The sequence below is a fragment of the Aquarana catesbeiana genome, linkage group LG01 (genome assembly GCF_042186555.1).
Source record: "Aquarana catesbeiana isolate 2022-GZ linkage group LG01, ASM4218655v1, whole genome shotgun sequence".
Classification (NCBI taxonomy): Eukaryota; Metazoa; Chordata; class Amphibia; order Anura; family Ranidae; genus Aquarana; species Aquarana catesbeiana.
The window spans coordinates 75,157,426-75,174,384 of record NC_133324.1 but is presented as its reverse complement, the minus strand read 5'-3'; the positions used below and the strand labels follow the sequence as shown (position 1 = coordinate 75,174,384).

Here is a 16,959-nt window from a genome sequence, read left to right as displayed (position 1 = left end):
CTTTTCTATTCCCACTGTATATCATTGCAGTATGCCAAAAAAAAACTGTGCCTATGGACATCTAGAAATTAATATATTCTTAACAAAAAACTTTAATGACATTTTAGCTGCAGCCATTGTAATTTGCTGTCAGAATTAGCGCTTCTCAAGCTAGAGCTTCTCAGTTTTAGTTTTTCTTTTCTCAGCTCCCCCTCTCAGCAGTGAGCCTGCCAGCTTTTTAGAAAATGCACAAAAAGAGAGGAGAAATAAAATGTGCTGGGACCCTAACACCAACTTAAAAACCATGTAGTTAAAATCAATAACAATCAAATATCTTAAATGCTTGCTTGCAACAATTTTCTTTCCTTGCCACATTTTTTTTAAATTCTCTTGCTTTGAGCCTTTGAACTGGGCAGAAAATTTGACTTTTCCATGAAGTGTCGAGTCTCTGGTACAGCTCCATCCCTCCTATTTTTTTTTTTGGGGGGGGGGGGCCAAACAAAGCTCTCACCTCCTTACATAAAATGTTATGTAGCTGCTTACATCACATTTAAGTCAGCAGCAGACTCTGGGATTTTGGATGCCTACAGAAGATATGCTTTTATAGGTAAGGTAACATGCATAAAATGCATTAAAGTTGTTGCAAACCTTTACAGATACCAAAGTGACCTGCCTCAGATAATACACAGAGATGAAACAAATCCTCCTACAAAAGTTGTACCTGTTTATCTGCAGCCCTCTCCTTTTACATCCGTTCAAAGTCCAGAATTGTCAGAGCAATTCTGAGTTTCAGAAGGCAGGTGGTGAGGATCTGATGTCACACACTGCACAGTATAAAGCAGTTTACTGAGTGTAATCTGAGACCTGAGTGAAAGGAAAAGACGCACTCCTCCTACTTCTCAAAAGGAAACATGCATAGCTGAGGCAGTCAATCATCTGCTGTGTGCTGAGGGGCATGCCCCCAGGATCCCTTGGTGTCTGCAATAATTGTCAGAAGTGGCTCGTGTAGATAGCAGAGGAATGACAGAGCAGCCATAAATCACACTAGGTGCTTTGAATTCAGGCAAAAACACACTACAGAAGGATATGCTTGGTTCATTTTCCTTTTAGAGGTTTACAACCACTTTAACCTACAGGTAAACCTAGATTAAAGCTTACCTGTAGGTGCTTGAAATATCTCCCAGACCTGCACGGTCTAGGAGATATTTATATATCGCCGTAGGGTGATTTCTTCTGTGCATGCGCCGGAGTTAGAAAGGGCACGCTGTGCCGTTTCTAGCTCGGGTCATGCCGTTAAAGGCGGGAGTGACGTCACGCGACGTCACACGACTCTGGCCAGTCACAGAGCCGGAGTTCGCGGCCCTGGAAGGAAGAGGGGTGAAGAATGGACGCATTGCATAGTAGCCCATTATGTTTACCTTTGCAGGGAAACAAAGAGGAAGAAACACCCATCAGGGTTTACTTCCTCTTTAAATGCACACATGTAATCTTATGGTAAGAATGTTGAAATAGATAGCCTCTTCAAATGGCTTCACTTCTTGCACTGTACTTTGAGAATGAATTGTTGAGTGCCTATAGCTACAGAGGTCAGTGAGGGCTTATTTACAGCTTATTTACTGCTTGTTAGGACTATGTAAACAGGTTAATGTACATAGCTTGGTCACAGTTCTATTTTATGGTCAGAGTTTAATTAATGTATTGAATTGTTCAGTTCATGGCTTTTGTCCCCTTTTTTATTACCCAGATGAGTCGGGTGTAGATTAGTTTAAATTATGACCTCTGGCCTATTACTTGGTCAATAAACAGGTCATTTCACATCTATTTATTCTATTACAAACGATCTATTTGATTTTCAAAGGCTCTTTACAGATCTTCTGATTATCAACTAATTTATCTTACACTTTGGCGGGTTATTTCCTGGGTGAATTGTGTTCCTTACCTGGAGGCTGTTCTAAAATGTGTCACATTAAACTATGTTCTCTGTTTTTCACCAGGGCCACAAAAATTAATTAGATTACTTTATATACAAAGCGTTTTTATTAACTTTCACTGATAAATATGCAGCTGTTTTAGGAAGCCATGAGAACACACATGGGGTTAGAATGACATTTCAGTCATGGTAAATCTATAAAAAAAATTAAATAATAATTTTAAAGTGTTTTTTTTAATTGCTTTTGTAAATTGGGAAACATATTATGGAAACAATGAAATAGAAGCTTCTGTTAATGTTTAAAAATCGAATTTCCATCTTCAGATCTTAACTAAATACAGAATGTGGGGGGGTTAGATTTCCTCACTACACATACACTGCCTAGTGTGCACATGCTAGTTAAAGCCAACAGATGGCGCAGTTGTAAATTTGTATGAAATATAATAATGCAAATATGGCACTAAAAACATGAAACAGCTCAAAAGCCATTTTAAAGAAATAACTGTTAGATAATTTATAGTAATTACTGATTCTGATGAAAATACAATACACTTTTCCTTGAAAGTGGTTCTGAAGAAAAAATGTTTTTTATTTTTTTATTTTACCTTAATCTATTCCCTAGATTAGGGTAAAAAACAAATTCTCTCCTTGGAGGGGAAAAGTGATCCAGCACTGTGCATGCACGGCTGCATCTTTCCTCCCCTCTCTTCCTCTTCACACAGAGACTTGGCAATGTTGGCAATGGCTCCTGCTGCTGTCAAATGCAGTGAGGAGGAAACGGGGGGGGCTTATCACTGCTGTGTGTGTCTATGGAGCACGGCCAATGCTGTATCCTTGTCGGCCTAGGCCTAGGGCAGCCCCTTGCAGGGGGGCAGCACGGAAAGAGTCCCCACCGGCTTGCGCTACACAGTGTAGCGCCAGTCTTATGGGGTGGACTGGGCTGGGAGGAAAATTAGTCTAGCGCCCCCATAAAGCGTCTGCACTGCTTCCGGTATGCAGGCGGGGGGGGGCTGCTTCTAATTTTGACTGTCCTCTCATCCTGGACCACAAACCTTCCTCACTGTGCTATATGTTTTCTGCTGCGCCATTGGCATGGTTATATCTTCTTAGTCCATAAAATTATCAGAAATTTGTGCTTAAAGCGGAGTTCTACACAAAAATGGAATTTCCACTTTTTGGAACCCTCCCCCCCTCCGGTGTCACATTTGGCACCTTTCAGGGAGTCTATGCCACTTCCCGTCCCCCCGCGCTGTCTTCTGGGACACACACGGGTCCCAGAGACAGCAGGGACCATTCGGATTGTGCAGCGCGACTCGTGCATGCGCAGTAGGGAACTGGGAAGTGAAGCCGCAAGACTTCCTGATTCCCTTACCGAAGATGGCGGCGGCAGCATCCGAGGAGCGAGGGACGGTTTGGCCTCAGGTGCCGACATCGTTGGACCCTGGGACAGGTAAGTGTCCTTATTTTAAAAGTCAACAGCTGCAGTATTTGTAGCTGCTGACTTTAAAAAAAAAAAATTTTGCGGGACTCCCGCTTTAAAGTAGAACTATAGGCAACACTTTGGATAGAGTAAGGGAGGGTTATAGCCCCTGTCAGTTTATTTTTTACCATCCCTGTCCCATTGCAGAGATTTCCCTTCACTTCCTGCCCCATAGCCAAACAGGAAGTGAGAGGAAATCTATGCAAGTTAAGGGAATCCCCCCTCCCCCAGGCCCTCAAAACTAGTGTCGCCACTCGAAAATTTCAGGGCAGGTCTTAAACAGCAAGGGGTGTGGCCTTGACAGGAAGAGGTGGGTCATATTTAAATTAGGGGGTAAACAAGTTTAGTCAGGCCTAGGGCAGCACAAAACCTAAATACACTACTGGGCATGGCTCAGGAGCAAGCACACACTGCTTGCTCCTGAGCAAAGGAGGAAGAGGAAGAGCCAAGATCACTGGCGGGGGACCCCAGAGCAGGTGAGTATAACATGTTGATTATTTTAATTACAAAAAACACCTTAAAGTGAACCTGTGCCCAGCCTATGGACATTCAAGTATTTACATATTCCTAACAAGCAGTCAATTGCCTTCAAAATAGGCTCACATTAACCTTTGTAGCTGATCTGGAGTAATTCATTCTCAAATTTCACAATGTTAGCACTGAAGTTGTCCAAGCCCTTGTCCCAATAATTCAGCTCACCCTTGCTCCTTCATCCCAGCATTCATTTATCATCTTGGAAACTTAGCCTGCACCCCCTTCCAGCTCTTCCTGCTCCCCCCTCCCGGTGATATCTCAGCTCATCCTGCTCCTACGTCTCAGCAGATCAGCTCCATCTGCTTCCCCCTCCCAATAGTGAATCAGCAGCTTAGATACCCTGCTCCCCACTACCCCTGGTGACTCAGTTGCCCAGCTCCCTCTACTTCTTCCCTCCCAACAATAACTCAGCAGCTCAGCTTATCCAGCTCCCTACTCCTACAGTGACTCAACAGCCTAACTCCCTCTGCTCCCCTCTCCCAACAGTAACTCAGCAGCTCAGCTTACCCTGCTCCCCACTTCTACAGTGACTCGACAGCTAAACTCCTCCTGCTCCCACCAACCCCATTTACTGACATTGGGGCTTTAAAGGCCAAATGCCAAGTTCCAGGGGTGTTATGTGGGAGGAAGGGGGGGGGGGTAACTCAAATGTTCTCTCTACTCAAAAGTACCAGGTTTTTATTTTCCCACTGAACACAGCAGCAGGGGAGCAAAGGGAAGGTGGGTATAAGCTGCTGGTGGGACTGGCATTAAAGTGAACCCGTTGCTTTGCTCCATCTGAAAAAAGCAGGAGGTTCACTTTAATCTAGCCATTGGAGATGTTTTGTCTGTCGTATTAAAGACATAAATGACAATATTTCTTCGTAATTGCACTGAGCAATCTACCGAATGATCTGGGCAATTCAGTGTGAAATGGTATTTATGTATCCACTGAAGATTACTTGGTGTCTTCTCATTGCTGTAGTCTTCCTCCAGGGGGGAAGGAGATTTCATGGCCGGATTATCTTGGTCCGGAGCTCTCGGTTTCCTGAGCAGAATGATTCTCTGACACTGGGCTAATGGCGACGAGTCTCTGAAGTGAAGAACCGCAGTGTAAATGGATCCAATTATTGGCAAGATGATTAGCAGTCCACTGAGGAATCTGCCGGGAGCACAGAGAAGAATTATTGATACTTCTGTGAGGCTTATGGAACACTAATGTGGCATTAAGCTCATACTTACAGGCAAACAATGGCGAATGGATTAGTTGGGAAGAGGCCTCGGGAGCAGACTGTATTGGCCACGGTGACAGCAGTTTCATTCTGCAAGATGAAGGAGGGCAGAGGGGCCAGGAATGGTGCGTTCTTATATCTGAACAGGCCTGGAAAAATAATTATTGTTGAGATTAAGGGATTCTAACTTATACCAGGTTTTCTAACAATACAGAGTGCGATCACCAATACAGAAGGATAAAGTACACTACACCCAATAGAGAACTGCCATAGTCATATCACCATACAGTATACAGTGCCTTGAAAAAGTATTCATACTCCTGGAAATTTTTCATATTTTGTCATATTACAACCAAAAACCTTTTATTGGGATTTTATGTGATAGACCAGCACAAAGTGGCACATAATTGTGAAATAAATACAAAAAAATATCTGAAACGTGTGCCGTGCATTTGTATTCAGCCCCCTTAACTCTGATACCCCTAACTAAAATCTAGATGAACCAATTGCCTTCAGAAGTCACCTAATTAGTAAATAGAGTCCACCTGTGTATAATTTATTCTCAGTATAAATACAGCTGTTCTGTGAAGCCCTCAGAGGTTTGTTATAGAACCTTAGTGAACAAACAGCAGCATGAAGGCCAAGGAACACACCAGACAGGTCAGGGATAAAGTTGTGGAGAAGTTTAAAGTAGGGTTGGGTTATAAAAAAATATTATAAGTTTTGAACATCTCACGGAGCACTGTTCAATCCATCATCCACAAATGGAAAGAGTATGGCACAACTGCAAACCTACCAAGACAAGGTTGTCCATCTAAACTGACAGGCCGGTCAAGGAGAACATTAATCAGAGAAGCAACCAAGAGGTCCATGGTAACTCTGGAGAAGCTGCAGAGATCCACAGCTCAGGTGGGAGAATCTGTCCATAGGACAACTATTAGTCGTGCACTCCACAAATCTGGTCTTTATGGAATATTGACAAGAAGAAAACCATTGTTAAAAGAAAGCCATAAGAAGTCCCATTTGCAGTTTGCAAGAAGCCATGTGGGGGACACAGCAAACATGTGGAAGAAGGTGCTCTGGTCAGATGAGACCAAAATTTTACTTTTTGGCCTAAAAGCAAAACACTATGTGTGGCGGCAAACTAACACTGCACATCACCCTGAAGCATGGTGGTGGCAGCATTATGTTGTGGGGATGCTTTTCTTCAGCAAGGACAGGAAAGCTGGTCAGAGTTGATGGGAAGATGGATGGAGACAAATACAGGGCAATCTTAGAAGAAAACCTGTTATGCTGCATACACACGGTCGGACTTTTCAGCTACAAAAGTCCGACAGCCCGTCCGACAGACTTTTGACAGACTTTCGACTGACTTTTGGCGGACTTTCAACAGACTTTCTAACGACTTGCCTACACACACTACCAAAGTCCGACAGATTCGTACGTGATGACGTACACCGGACTAAAATAAGGAAGTTGATAGCCAGTAGCCAATAGCTGCCCTAGCGTGGGTTTTTGTCCGTCGGACTAGCATACAGACGAGCGGATTTCTGGGTCTGGTGGAGTTACGACGTAAAGATTTGAAGCATATTCCAAATCTAAAGTCCGTCAGATTTGCGAAAAGTCCGCTGAAAGTCCGGTGAAGCCCACACATGATCCGATTGTTCGCCGGATTTGGTCCGTCGGCGTCCGTCAGACTAGCCCGTTCGAAAAGTCCGACCGTGTGTACGCGGCATTAGAGTCTGCAAAAAACTATAGACTGGGGCGGAGGTTCACCTTCCAGCAAGACAACGACCCTAAACATACAGCCAGAGCTACAATGGAATGGTTTAGATCAAAGCATATTCATATTTTAGAATGGCCCAGTCAAAGTCCAGACCTAAATCCAATTGAGAATCTGTGGCAAGACTTGAAAATTGCTGTTCACAGACGCTCTCCATCCAATCTGACAGAGCTTGAGCTATTTTGCAAAGAAGAATGGGCAAAAATGTCACTCGCTAGATATGCAAAGCTGGTAGAGACATCCCGAAAAAAAATTGCAGCTATAATTGCAGTGAAAGGGGGTTCTACAAAGTATTGACTCAGGGGGGCTGAATACAAATGTACACCACACTTTTCACATATTTATTTGTAAAAAAATTTGAAAACCAATTATCATTTTCCTTCCGCTTCACAATAATGTGCCACTTTGTGTTGGTCTATCACAGGGGTGCCCCAACCTTTTGAAGAGCGAGGGCCACTTTAGCGACTTGGTAACTGGTTGCAGGCCACAACGAGCGGAGCGGGTGGATGACAGGTCTGTGTCCACTCTGCATATGCAGAGAAGACACAGACACAGCCCGCACTACTCTGTGGGCCCTCCATTCCGATCTGCCCAGACAGAAGGGGACAGATCGCCTGTTTTTTTAAGCTGATTGGATTGGAGATAGGCGGTATAAGCAGACACAAGTATATCTGCCACTCTATATAGGTGAATAGAGAGTCCATTTGGGTCCACATGAAAAACTAGCAGTCGGACCCGATTGGACCGATCGTGTAAAAGGGGCCTAGGGCTGCTTTCACACTGATGCACTCCGGTTTACCTGCACCTCAACTGACCTCAATCTTCACTTCTTCCTCAGGATTCCTCCAGGTATCGCTGGCTGCTGCTGTCCCCCAGGCGGGTATGGCTGGCAGCTGCTGCTGGCTGTCCTCCAGGGCATGTACTGCTGGTGGGTACTGCTGGTGGGTACTGCTGGTGGGTACTGCTGCTCATCTCTTCAGAGAGGCCTATCCGCCACCCACCTAACATCTGTATATTTATTTTCTCCTTTAGCTCATCCCCCACAGTTATTACCTTTTGTATTCTTCCCTCCTAGACTGTAAGCTCCAACAAGGACCCTCTGATTCCTCCTGTATTGTAATTGTACTCTCTGCCCTCACATTGTAAAGTGCTGTGTAAACAGTCGGCGCTTTATAAATCCTGTATAATAATATAGGTAATTTGGGGAGAGGGAACCCCTACATTCTGAAGATAACAGACATGCAATGCATATGTCACATTATACATGTCAAACACTCAGTAGATGTGGAGATCTGGGAAAAGCCTTCTTTTTTATAAGTGATCATATACCCTCTGTTCTCATCTGCAGCAGAGAGCAGGGCGAAGAGAAACAGCAATGCACTGGTCTTCTCAAGGAATGGCTGTTTAGGGGGAAAGGGGGGTGTCAACACAAGTCTAATCATTGAAGGAAAGCAGAATTCCAGCACAGCCAGAAAACTAACCACGCTGTGCTCTCATGCCTAGTGTGGTCAGTTTTTAACAGGAAAGCAGAGGGACTGGCAGGAACGCCAGGGATTTCACACAAAGAAAGTAATACAAAGAGAACAGGATACTTTCTCATACAGGTACATGGTGCAGCAGGCTCATATCAGAAATATGAAATGTTGGGATAACATATTCTTAAAAATAAAAAGTTAAACTTTTTCTTTTTACACTTTTTTTGTCATGTGTATTTAGGATCATTCAGTCCATTTTTTATAGTGTTCTTTGTGTTGGCGTTGTTTCCTTTTTTTTTTTTGTATTTGATGTTGTTCTGTTTCAATTGTCGCTCTACGCAATGACATTTCTCTATAGATCTCAATCTTTCTATGGACACTTGCTGACTCAGCAGAATTTTCAGCTGGGTTAAAGGCTAAGTTCACCTTTTACAAAAAAAAATAGGTAGTAAAAAATTGTGCATTTATTAATTTTTTACTCTGTAGCCTATAAGGCATTCCAATTCTTTGATCCTAAAGACACTCAGTACAGATGTCTGCCTGTACCTTGTGTGGGCAGACAGTTACTGCATGGCAGTTCTCATTGAGAGCTACAAGCCGTCGGCCATGGAGGCCAATGATAGATGTAGTTAATTTGTTCACAAAACTCTATTAATGAATCACACTGCCGTATGAGGGATTGGAGGCAGGAGCTGGAACAAGCTACATGTTGCACCCTAAATACAGGTAGAACATGTAAAATGTTCCAAAGGTGAACTTATCCTTTAAAATGATATTAAAGGCAGATTATTTTTTAAAATAATAAACATGTCATACTTAGTTGCTCTGTGTAATGGTTTTGCACAGAGCGGCCCAATCCTCTTCTCCTCAGGTCCCCCGCTAGCGCTCCTGGCCCCTCCCTCTGGCCAAGTGCCCCATATCAAGCAGCTTGCAATGGGGGCACTCAAACAGGCTCGCTCCCGAGCCACTGCTCTGTGTCTATATACACATGGAGCATGACTCTGCCCCATCCCTGCTCTCTCCTCATTGGCTCACTGGCTGGCAGTAGTGGCCGCCAATGGCAATGGCTATTACAGCATTTCATTTTCTTTTTTCTTTTTTTTTTTTTGGGCTGCGCTCCAGAGATGCAGTCGGGAGATAGGAGAAAGTTGTAGAAAGTCAACCATCACTGCAGCCCTCCACCAGTCGGAGCTTTATGGCAGAGTGGCCCGACGGAAGCCTCTTCTCAGTGCAAGACACATGAAAGCCCGCATAGAGTTTGATAAAAAAACAAGATGGTGAGAAATAAGATTCTCTGGTCTGATGAGACCAAGATAGAACTTTTTGGCCTTAATTCTAAGAGGTATGTGTGGAGAAAACCAGGCACTACTCATCACCTGTCCAATACAGTCCCAACAGTGAAGCATGGTGGTGGCAGCATCATGCTGTGGGGGTGTTTTTCAGCTGCAGGGAGAGGATGACTGGATGCAATCGAGGGAAAGATGAATGCGGCCAAGTACAGGGATGTCCTGGACAAAAACCTTCTCCAGAGTGCTCAGGACCTCAGACTGGGCCGAAGGTTTACCTTCCAACAAGACAATGACCCTAAGCACACAGATAAAATAACAAAGAAGTGGCTTCACAACAACTCTGTGACTGTTCTTGAATGGCCCAGCCAGAGCCCTGACTTAAACCCAATTGAGCATCTCTGGAAAGACCTAAAAATGGCTGTCCACCAACGTTTACCATCCAACCTGACAGAACTGGAGAGAATCTGCAAGGAGGAATGGCAGAGGATCCCCAAATCCAGGTGTGAAAAACTTGTTGCATCTTTCCCAAAAACACTCATGGCTGTATTAGATCAAAAGGGTGCTTCTACTAAATACTGAGCAAAGGGTCTGAATACTTAGGACCATGTGATATTTCAGTTTTTCTTTTTTAATAAATCTGCAAAAACGTCAACAATTCTGTGTTTTTCTGTAGATATGGGGTGCTGTGTGTACATTAATGAGGAAAAAAAATGAACTTAAATGATTTTAGCAAATGGCTGCAATATAACAAAGAGTGAAAAATTTAAGGGGGTCTGAATACTTTCCGTCTCCACTGTATATATATTTATTTATTTGTTTATTTTATCTTTTATTTTTTACATTTATTTATTTATTTTATTCATTCATTTTTACTCAACACAGGTTTCTAAACGATTAGTTATTCATCTTACTTCTTACTTCTTCATTTTTATACTGTAATTTTAATGGTTATATATTGTAATGATTACAAAATATATATTATTTTGAATTCCATTATTATCTTCTTTATATTTGACTTACATGTAACCTTGAAACCTCAATAAAAAAATATTGTACCATAAATGGTTTGTCTCAACCCTCTAACTGCCACTTTGCTGAACAGCTTGGTCTGTTTAAGGAAGTTGAAAAATAACAGAATTACTGACCAGATCACCAGGTAAAAATAAAGAGAGAAAAAAGCATTAAAAAGAAAACTAATACGCCTAATACTAGTATTTGAACACTTTTCATGTTTTTATTGATGTCTGTCATCGTTAAGGGGATTCTCTCTCTCTGTTTATCCTGGTGACTGTCATCAGAACAGGAATAGAGGGGAAATCTTTTAATGGGGGTGCTAATTCTGTTGACAACCAGGGATTTCCCTCATATCGGAGGGATTTCCTTTTACTTCCTGTTGTGGCCATGGGGCAGGAAGTGAGAGAAATCTCCCCAAAAGGACACAAAAAAATTAGAAAAAAAAACACATTTTGGCTTTAGTTCTAATGGAAGAGCATGAACCTCTACAAATGCTTTGAAATCAGTATACCAATTCACTAAAATAATTGCCTTTGAGATTGGAGAGAGACGGGGGCCCCTTAATAGTTTTGCCCCTGAGCCCCATCACACATACATACAGCTTTGAATAACCACATCATTTAATTTACCTATAGAAGTCAATAGGGTGATGTCTTGGCTAGTGCAAGAATCAGGAACACATATCCCAACCACAAACTTTATTCCTTCCTGAAAAATAATAACAGGAGTATATTGTAAAATAAATCAATATTTCAATAAATAATAATCAAACTGGAGCAGGTTGGTGACCAATAGAGATAAGCTCACAATTTGGTTTGGACTTAGCTCATGGAGCTATCATTGGCTAGTGTTAGAGTTGGGATTGATCACGTGCAGGGCCGGGACAAGGAGAGGGCAGAAGGAGCATGTGCCCTGGGTGTCGGCTCTATGTGGGGGGGGGGCAACACTGGGAGCTCCAGCAGCTCCCTTTTCCCTGCCTCTCACTGATAGGAGTGACTGCAGTGTGGCTCATGTCTGCAGTCTGTACTGGTGGGTTCTCTACTGGGGAAAGGGGGAGCTCTCTACTGGGGGGTGGGGGCAACTCTGTGTACTGGGGAAGCTGGGAAGGAAGGGGGAGCACTATACTGGGGGTTGGGAAGTAGTGTTCATTTTGACATCAAATTTCAATTTAGTTTTAGGCTTTTGACTAAAATGCCATATTAGTTTTAGTAGTATTTTAGTCAAGCAGAAAACAAAAACCCTCGCCACTTTATTCCTTCTCTTTTCTATTCTGCAACTGAACACCTCCATAACAAAATCTCACCCCTGTCTTTCCCCCGACCTGGCCTCCATGCTGCCAAACAACCCTACTTTGTCACTCTCATTAACACTCTGTCCTCCAGTCCTCGTCCCTTCTCTACGTTTAACTCTCTACTTTCTTTACCACCATCTCCACCCAGTAACTCGCTCACTGCTCATGAGATTGCCAATCACTTCAAAAACAAGATTGATGCAATTTGTGGGGACATCTCCACTGCACAGACTAACCCACTTAACATACCCCGTACTAATCTACTCTCAACACTCTCCTCTTTTGACCTTTCTACTACCGAAGAGGTCTCTAAAGTGTTCTCAGAAGCTCGCCTTACCACTTGTCCCCTGAATCCTGTTCCCTCACATCTACTACAGTTACCCTCTTCTTCTATCTTATGCTCCTTCACTCACATCTTCAATCTCTCCCTCTCTACTGGCACCTTCCCCTTCCCTCTAAAACATGCCCTGATCACCCCCATACTTAAAAAGCCCCCACTGGATCCCACCAGCCTGAACAACTTAAGACCCACCTCCTTGCTCCTGTTTGCGTTTAGAACACTTAGTCTACAATCGTCTTAGCTCCTACCTCACTGACAAGAACCTTCTTGAGCCCTTACAGTCTGGCTTCCCCTTGCTACACTCCACTGAATCCGCCCTACTGAAACTTACTAATGACCTACTTACTGCTAAAACCAAAGGCCACTATTCCATACTCGTACTACTCGACCTCTCTGAAGGCTTTGATACTGTTGATCATCCCATCCTCCTTAAAAACCTCCACTCTCTTGGCTTTCAAGACTCTGCTCTCTCCTGGCTCTCCTCCTATCACAGCACTCTTCAGTATGACCTTTAACTCTGTTTGATCCTCTTCCACCTGTTTCTGTAGGGGTACCTCAAGGTTCTGTCCTCGGACCCCTTCTCTTCTCCATTTACAGCTCCTCCATTGGTCTGGTAATAAACTTCCATGGTTTCCAGTACCACCTCTATGCTGGCGACACACAAATCTATCTTTCTACTCCTCACCTCACTCCTTCAGTCTCCACTCGCATTACTAACTTACTAACTGACATATCAACATGGATGTCACACCAGTTCCTCAAACTCAATCTTTCTAAAACTGAGCTCATCATTTTTTCTCCAGCCCGTGCCCCTCCCTCTGACTTCTCCATCAAGATCAATAATACAACCATCAGTCCCTCCCCTCATGCCAAGGTACTAGGTGTAATCCTAGACTCTGACCTGTCCTTTCAGCCCCAAATCCAATCACTATCTAAATCGTCCAGACTTTACTTCCAAAACAACTCCAAAATACGCCCCTTTTTAACCGTTGAGACCATTAAGCAACTTATTTACTCCCTTGTTATCTCTCGCCTTAACTAAAGTAAATCCCTCCTCATTGGCCTACCTCTCCGCAAGCTATAGTCTCTTCAGTCTATCATGAATGCCGCTGCCAGACTCATCCACATTACCAACCGTTCAGTGTCCGCCACTCCTCTCTGCCAATCTCTCCACTGGCTTCCCATTGCCCAACGAATAAAATTCAAAACACTAACAATAACATACAAAGCCATTCACTAATCTGCCCCAAGCTACATCACCAATCTTATCTCCAAATATCATCCAAATCATCCTCACCCTCTGCTCCTCCCAAGACCTTCTGCTCTCTAGCTCCCTTGTGTCCTACTCCAATGCTCATCTTCAGGACTTCTCCAAAGCCTCTCCCATTCTCTGGAACGCGATACCCCAATCTGTTCGGTTATCTCCTACTCTGTCCACTTTTAGGCCATCCCTGAAAACTCATCTCTTTAGGGTGGTCTATCCTGCCTCCAGCTAACAACCAAATCTTTTACTCACCTCATCAGTTCATCCCTCACAGTCCCTACCTTTTGTTTCACCAGCCCCTCCCTCTTAGATTGTAAGCTCGCAGGAGCAGGGCTCCTCTAACCCTCTTGTTTTGAATTGTACTGTTGGTGTAGTGTCTCCCTCCATTATAAAGCACTGCACAAACTGTTGGCGCTATATAAATCTTGTATAATAATAATCGGAATTTTTTAGTTGTATTTTAGTTGACTAAAATCTCCAGTACATTAAATCAAATGGGTTTATTTAAACTTGAATACATTATTTAAGCATTTCTTTAGAATTGCCAAACTCATTATCAGTGGCTGCCCATCCATAAGGGGCGCCACCCCCCTAACCCATGCGTCCGGCCCCTAATCTAACTGCAGGGCACTGGATGCATGGATTTCAAATGGGGCTTTTGTTTTTTAGGCATATGATTAGAGCCTGAGGCTCTAATTGGCCTTAAAAAAGGGTCAGCTTGGGGTACAGAGCACTGCGCCCTGATCCCACCCAGTTGTGTGACAATAGCTAATTAATATTTGCTATTATAGTTACATACCAGTAATTACATAGTTACATAGTAGGTGAGGTTGAAAAAAAGACACAAGTCCATCAAGTCCAACCTATGTGTGTGATTATATGATTATATGTTGTCTTCCCGATTCTCCTCCTGGCCAATCAGGAAGCGGGCCCTGAGACCCGATTGGCCAGGGAGTCTTAGGAGGGGGGCTTGATGGGAGTCGATCATCACATTCCCCTGTCTCCCGCCCCCCCCCCCCAAAAAAAAAAAAATAGTGAGCACCGGCCGCCACTGCTTATTATATACTCCTGGAGTAAAAATGTAATAACATGTTATTATTTATGGTATTAAGGTGTGATCATGCACTACAGACAGCTTTTTGACAAGCAGAAGTGCAACTTGAAAAAAAAAACCCAAAACTGTAAACTCTATCGGCTGTAATGCCATTGCACATATAACCTGAATATATTACCAACATTAAATATCAAGGAAAAAAAAAGAAAAGCCTTTTTCTTATTTAGTCGATGCCCCATACTTATTTTTATGTGATAGTGCAGTGTTAAATTTGATGTCAAATTTCAATTTCATTTTAGTCATATTCTTTTGACTAGAATGCCATTTTAGTTTTAGTCATATTTCAGTCATCTCAATTGTTTTAGTCTTAGTCGTATTTGGGCTGGAGCACCCCATCCCCCCTTCATGACCTCTTATTAGTGTCCACCAGTGTTATAGGAGTCGTCCTTTCAGTTCTCCCATAAAGAGGAGTTTATCTCCCATGGTTGAGACGCAGGATCTTTCATTCTATTATCACACCTCCCAACATTTTGAGATGGGAATGAGGTACACCTATCAGCAAAAGTATGCAGGCATAGGACACACCCCCTGCCACGCCCCCTTAAAGGAGAATTGTACAAAAAAACACGATTTGTTAAACGCACAAATGCTTTTCTTACCCCTACTATTCCTTTATATTGGTTTTTGGAATTTACAAATGCAGCAATTTAGAAATCAGATGAAAGGTTTAGCACCGGGAAACACTTTTTGATAGATAAAAAGTGCATTTTATATACATCTATATAGATCAGACCAAAATGAGGGACAAATGGGGAGGAGGGAGGGACAGAGGGACATTGATCCAAATCAGGGACAGTTGGGAGCTATGCTATTACTAGTGTAGGACCCACTGATAATGGGGTACTTTGACGCAGTAGGTGGGCTTAGCATTATATGACCATATAGTGTGACCAAATCCCCATCTTTTTGAATGTGTTCAGGTGTTTTTAAACAGCCTTGCAGGATTTAAATGTCATTTTTGTATGTGTGCGCTGTAATCTATTTTGTACTGTCTGATGGTCTTATGGCTGCACCATTTTTAATGTGAACGCATTTTTAGGGTGTGCCCCCAAGTATGATTTTGTTAGTCGTATTTAGGTTGACTAAAATAGTATTAATTTAGTAGACGGAAATATTTTAGTCAACAAAATGAACACTGTTGGGAAGAGGGGGCAGCTCTGTGTACTGGGGAAGGGGGGAATGGAGAGTTAGCACTGTACTGGGGGGGTTGGAGGGGAGTTCTGTACTGGGAAGAGGATGAGGGGTGAGCTTTGTAGTGAGGAAGGAGGAGTCTGCGTTAAAGGAAGAGCTCTGTACTGGGGGTGGGGGAGGAGCTTTGTAGTGGTATTTCTTCCAGTGACACCACCGACATAGGGACAATTTTTTCCTATTGGTGACACAGGGGCATTTTTCCTTTTCAGTGACACCACTGACTCCAGAACATCTGTACATTCCAGTCACATCACCAACTCAGGGAATTTTTTTCATGTCAGTCATACCGCTGGCACAGGGACATTTTTTTCCCTTTCAGTGACACCAGCAACCCAGGGACATTTTTTTTCCTTTGCCACATATTTGTGCATCTATTTTAAACATTTCACTGGTACTTTTTCATTGCATGCCACAAAAATAACAAGCATTTTTCCGCTTGCCAATATGGGCCCCGCCCCCTTTCTCCACCCAGTGAAGGGGGGGAATGCAGTTCCCTATCTCCGCCCTGGGCACTGAGTGATCTTGTTCCTGCGCTGATCGGGTGCACCCAGTTGAGAGGGTTTTTTTGTGCGAGTCAGCAGGTGGCAGGCATAGTGATTGGTGATGGATTTACAATGAGGGACATTTTTTGAGGATTTTTTTTTAAACAAAAGACTTTTGGGTGTCTTCATTTCTAACCACTTAAGCCCCGGAAGATTTTACCCCCTTCCTGACCAGAGCACTTTTTGCGATTCGGCACTGCGTCGTTTTAACTGACAATTGCGCTGTCGTGCGACATTACACCAAAACAAAATTGACGTCCTTTTTTTCCCCACATATAGAGCTTTCTTTTGGTGGTATTTGTTCACCTCTGTGGTTTTTATTTTTTGCACTATGAACAAAAAAAGAGCGACAATTTTGAAATGATTTCCTCAGTTTAGACCGATATGTATTCTTCTACATATTTTTGGTAAAAAAAAAAAATAATCGCAATAATCGTATATTGATTGGTTTGCGCAAAAGTTATAGCGTCTACAAAATAGGGGATAGATTTATAGCATTTTTATTATTTTATTTTTAATTAG

The 16,959-nt window shown here is 43.0% G+C and overlaps 1 protein-coding gene and 1 long non-coding RNA gene across 2 annotated transcripts in view; one reads left to right on the top strand and one right to left on the bottom strand.

Moving 5' to 3' along the window:
* Positions 1-16,959, top strand: part of LOC141132312 (uncharacterized) — a 218,840-nt gene that overhangs the window by 101,414 nt on the left and 100,467 nt on the right. The window lies entirely within an intron of this gene.
* Positions 1-16,959, bottom strand: part of LOC141132298 (O-acyltransferase like protein-like) — a 104,263-nt gene that overhangs the window by 63,376 nt on the left and 23,928 nt on the right. Inside the window, exons 3-5 of the mRNA XM_073620565.1 lie at positions 11,325-11,403; positions 5,145-5,283; positions 4,865-5,064 (exon numbers count right to left, since the gene is read on the bottom strand). Of these exons, the coding sequence (XP_073476666.1) occupies positions 4,865-5,064; positions 5,145-5,283; positions 11,325-11,403 (418 nt within the window). The remainder of the gene's footprint in view (positions 1-4,864; positions 5,065-5,144; positions 5,284-11,324; positions 11,404-16,959) is intronic.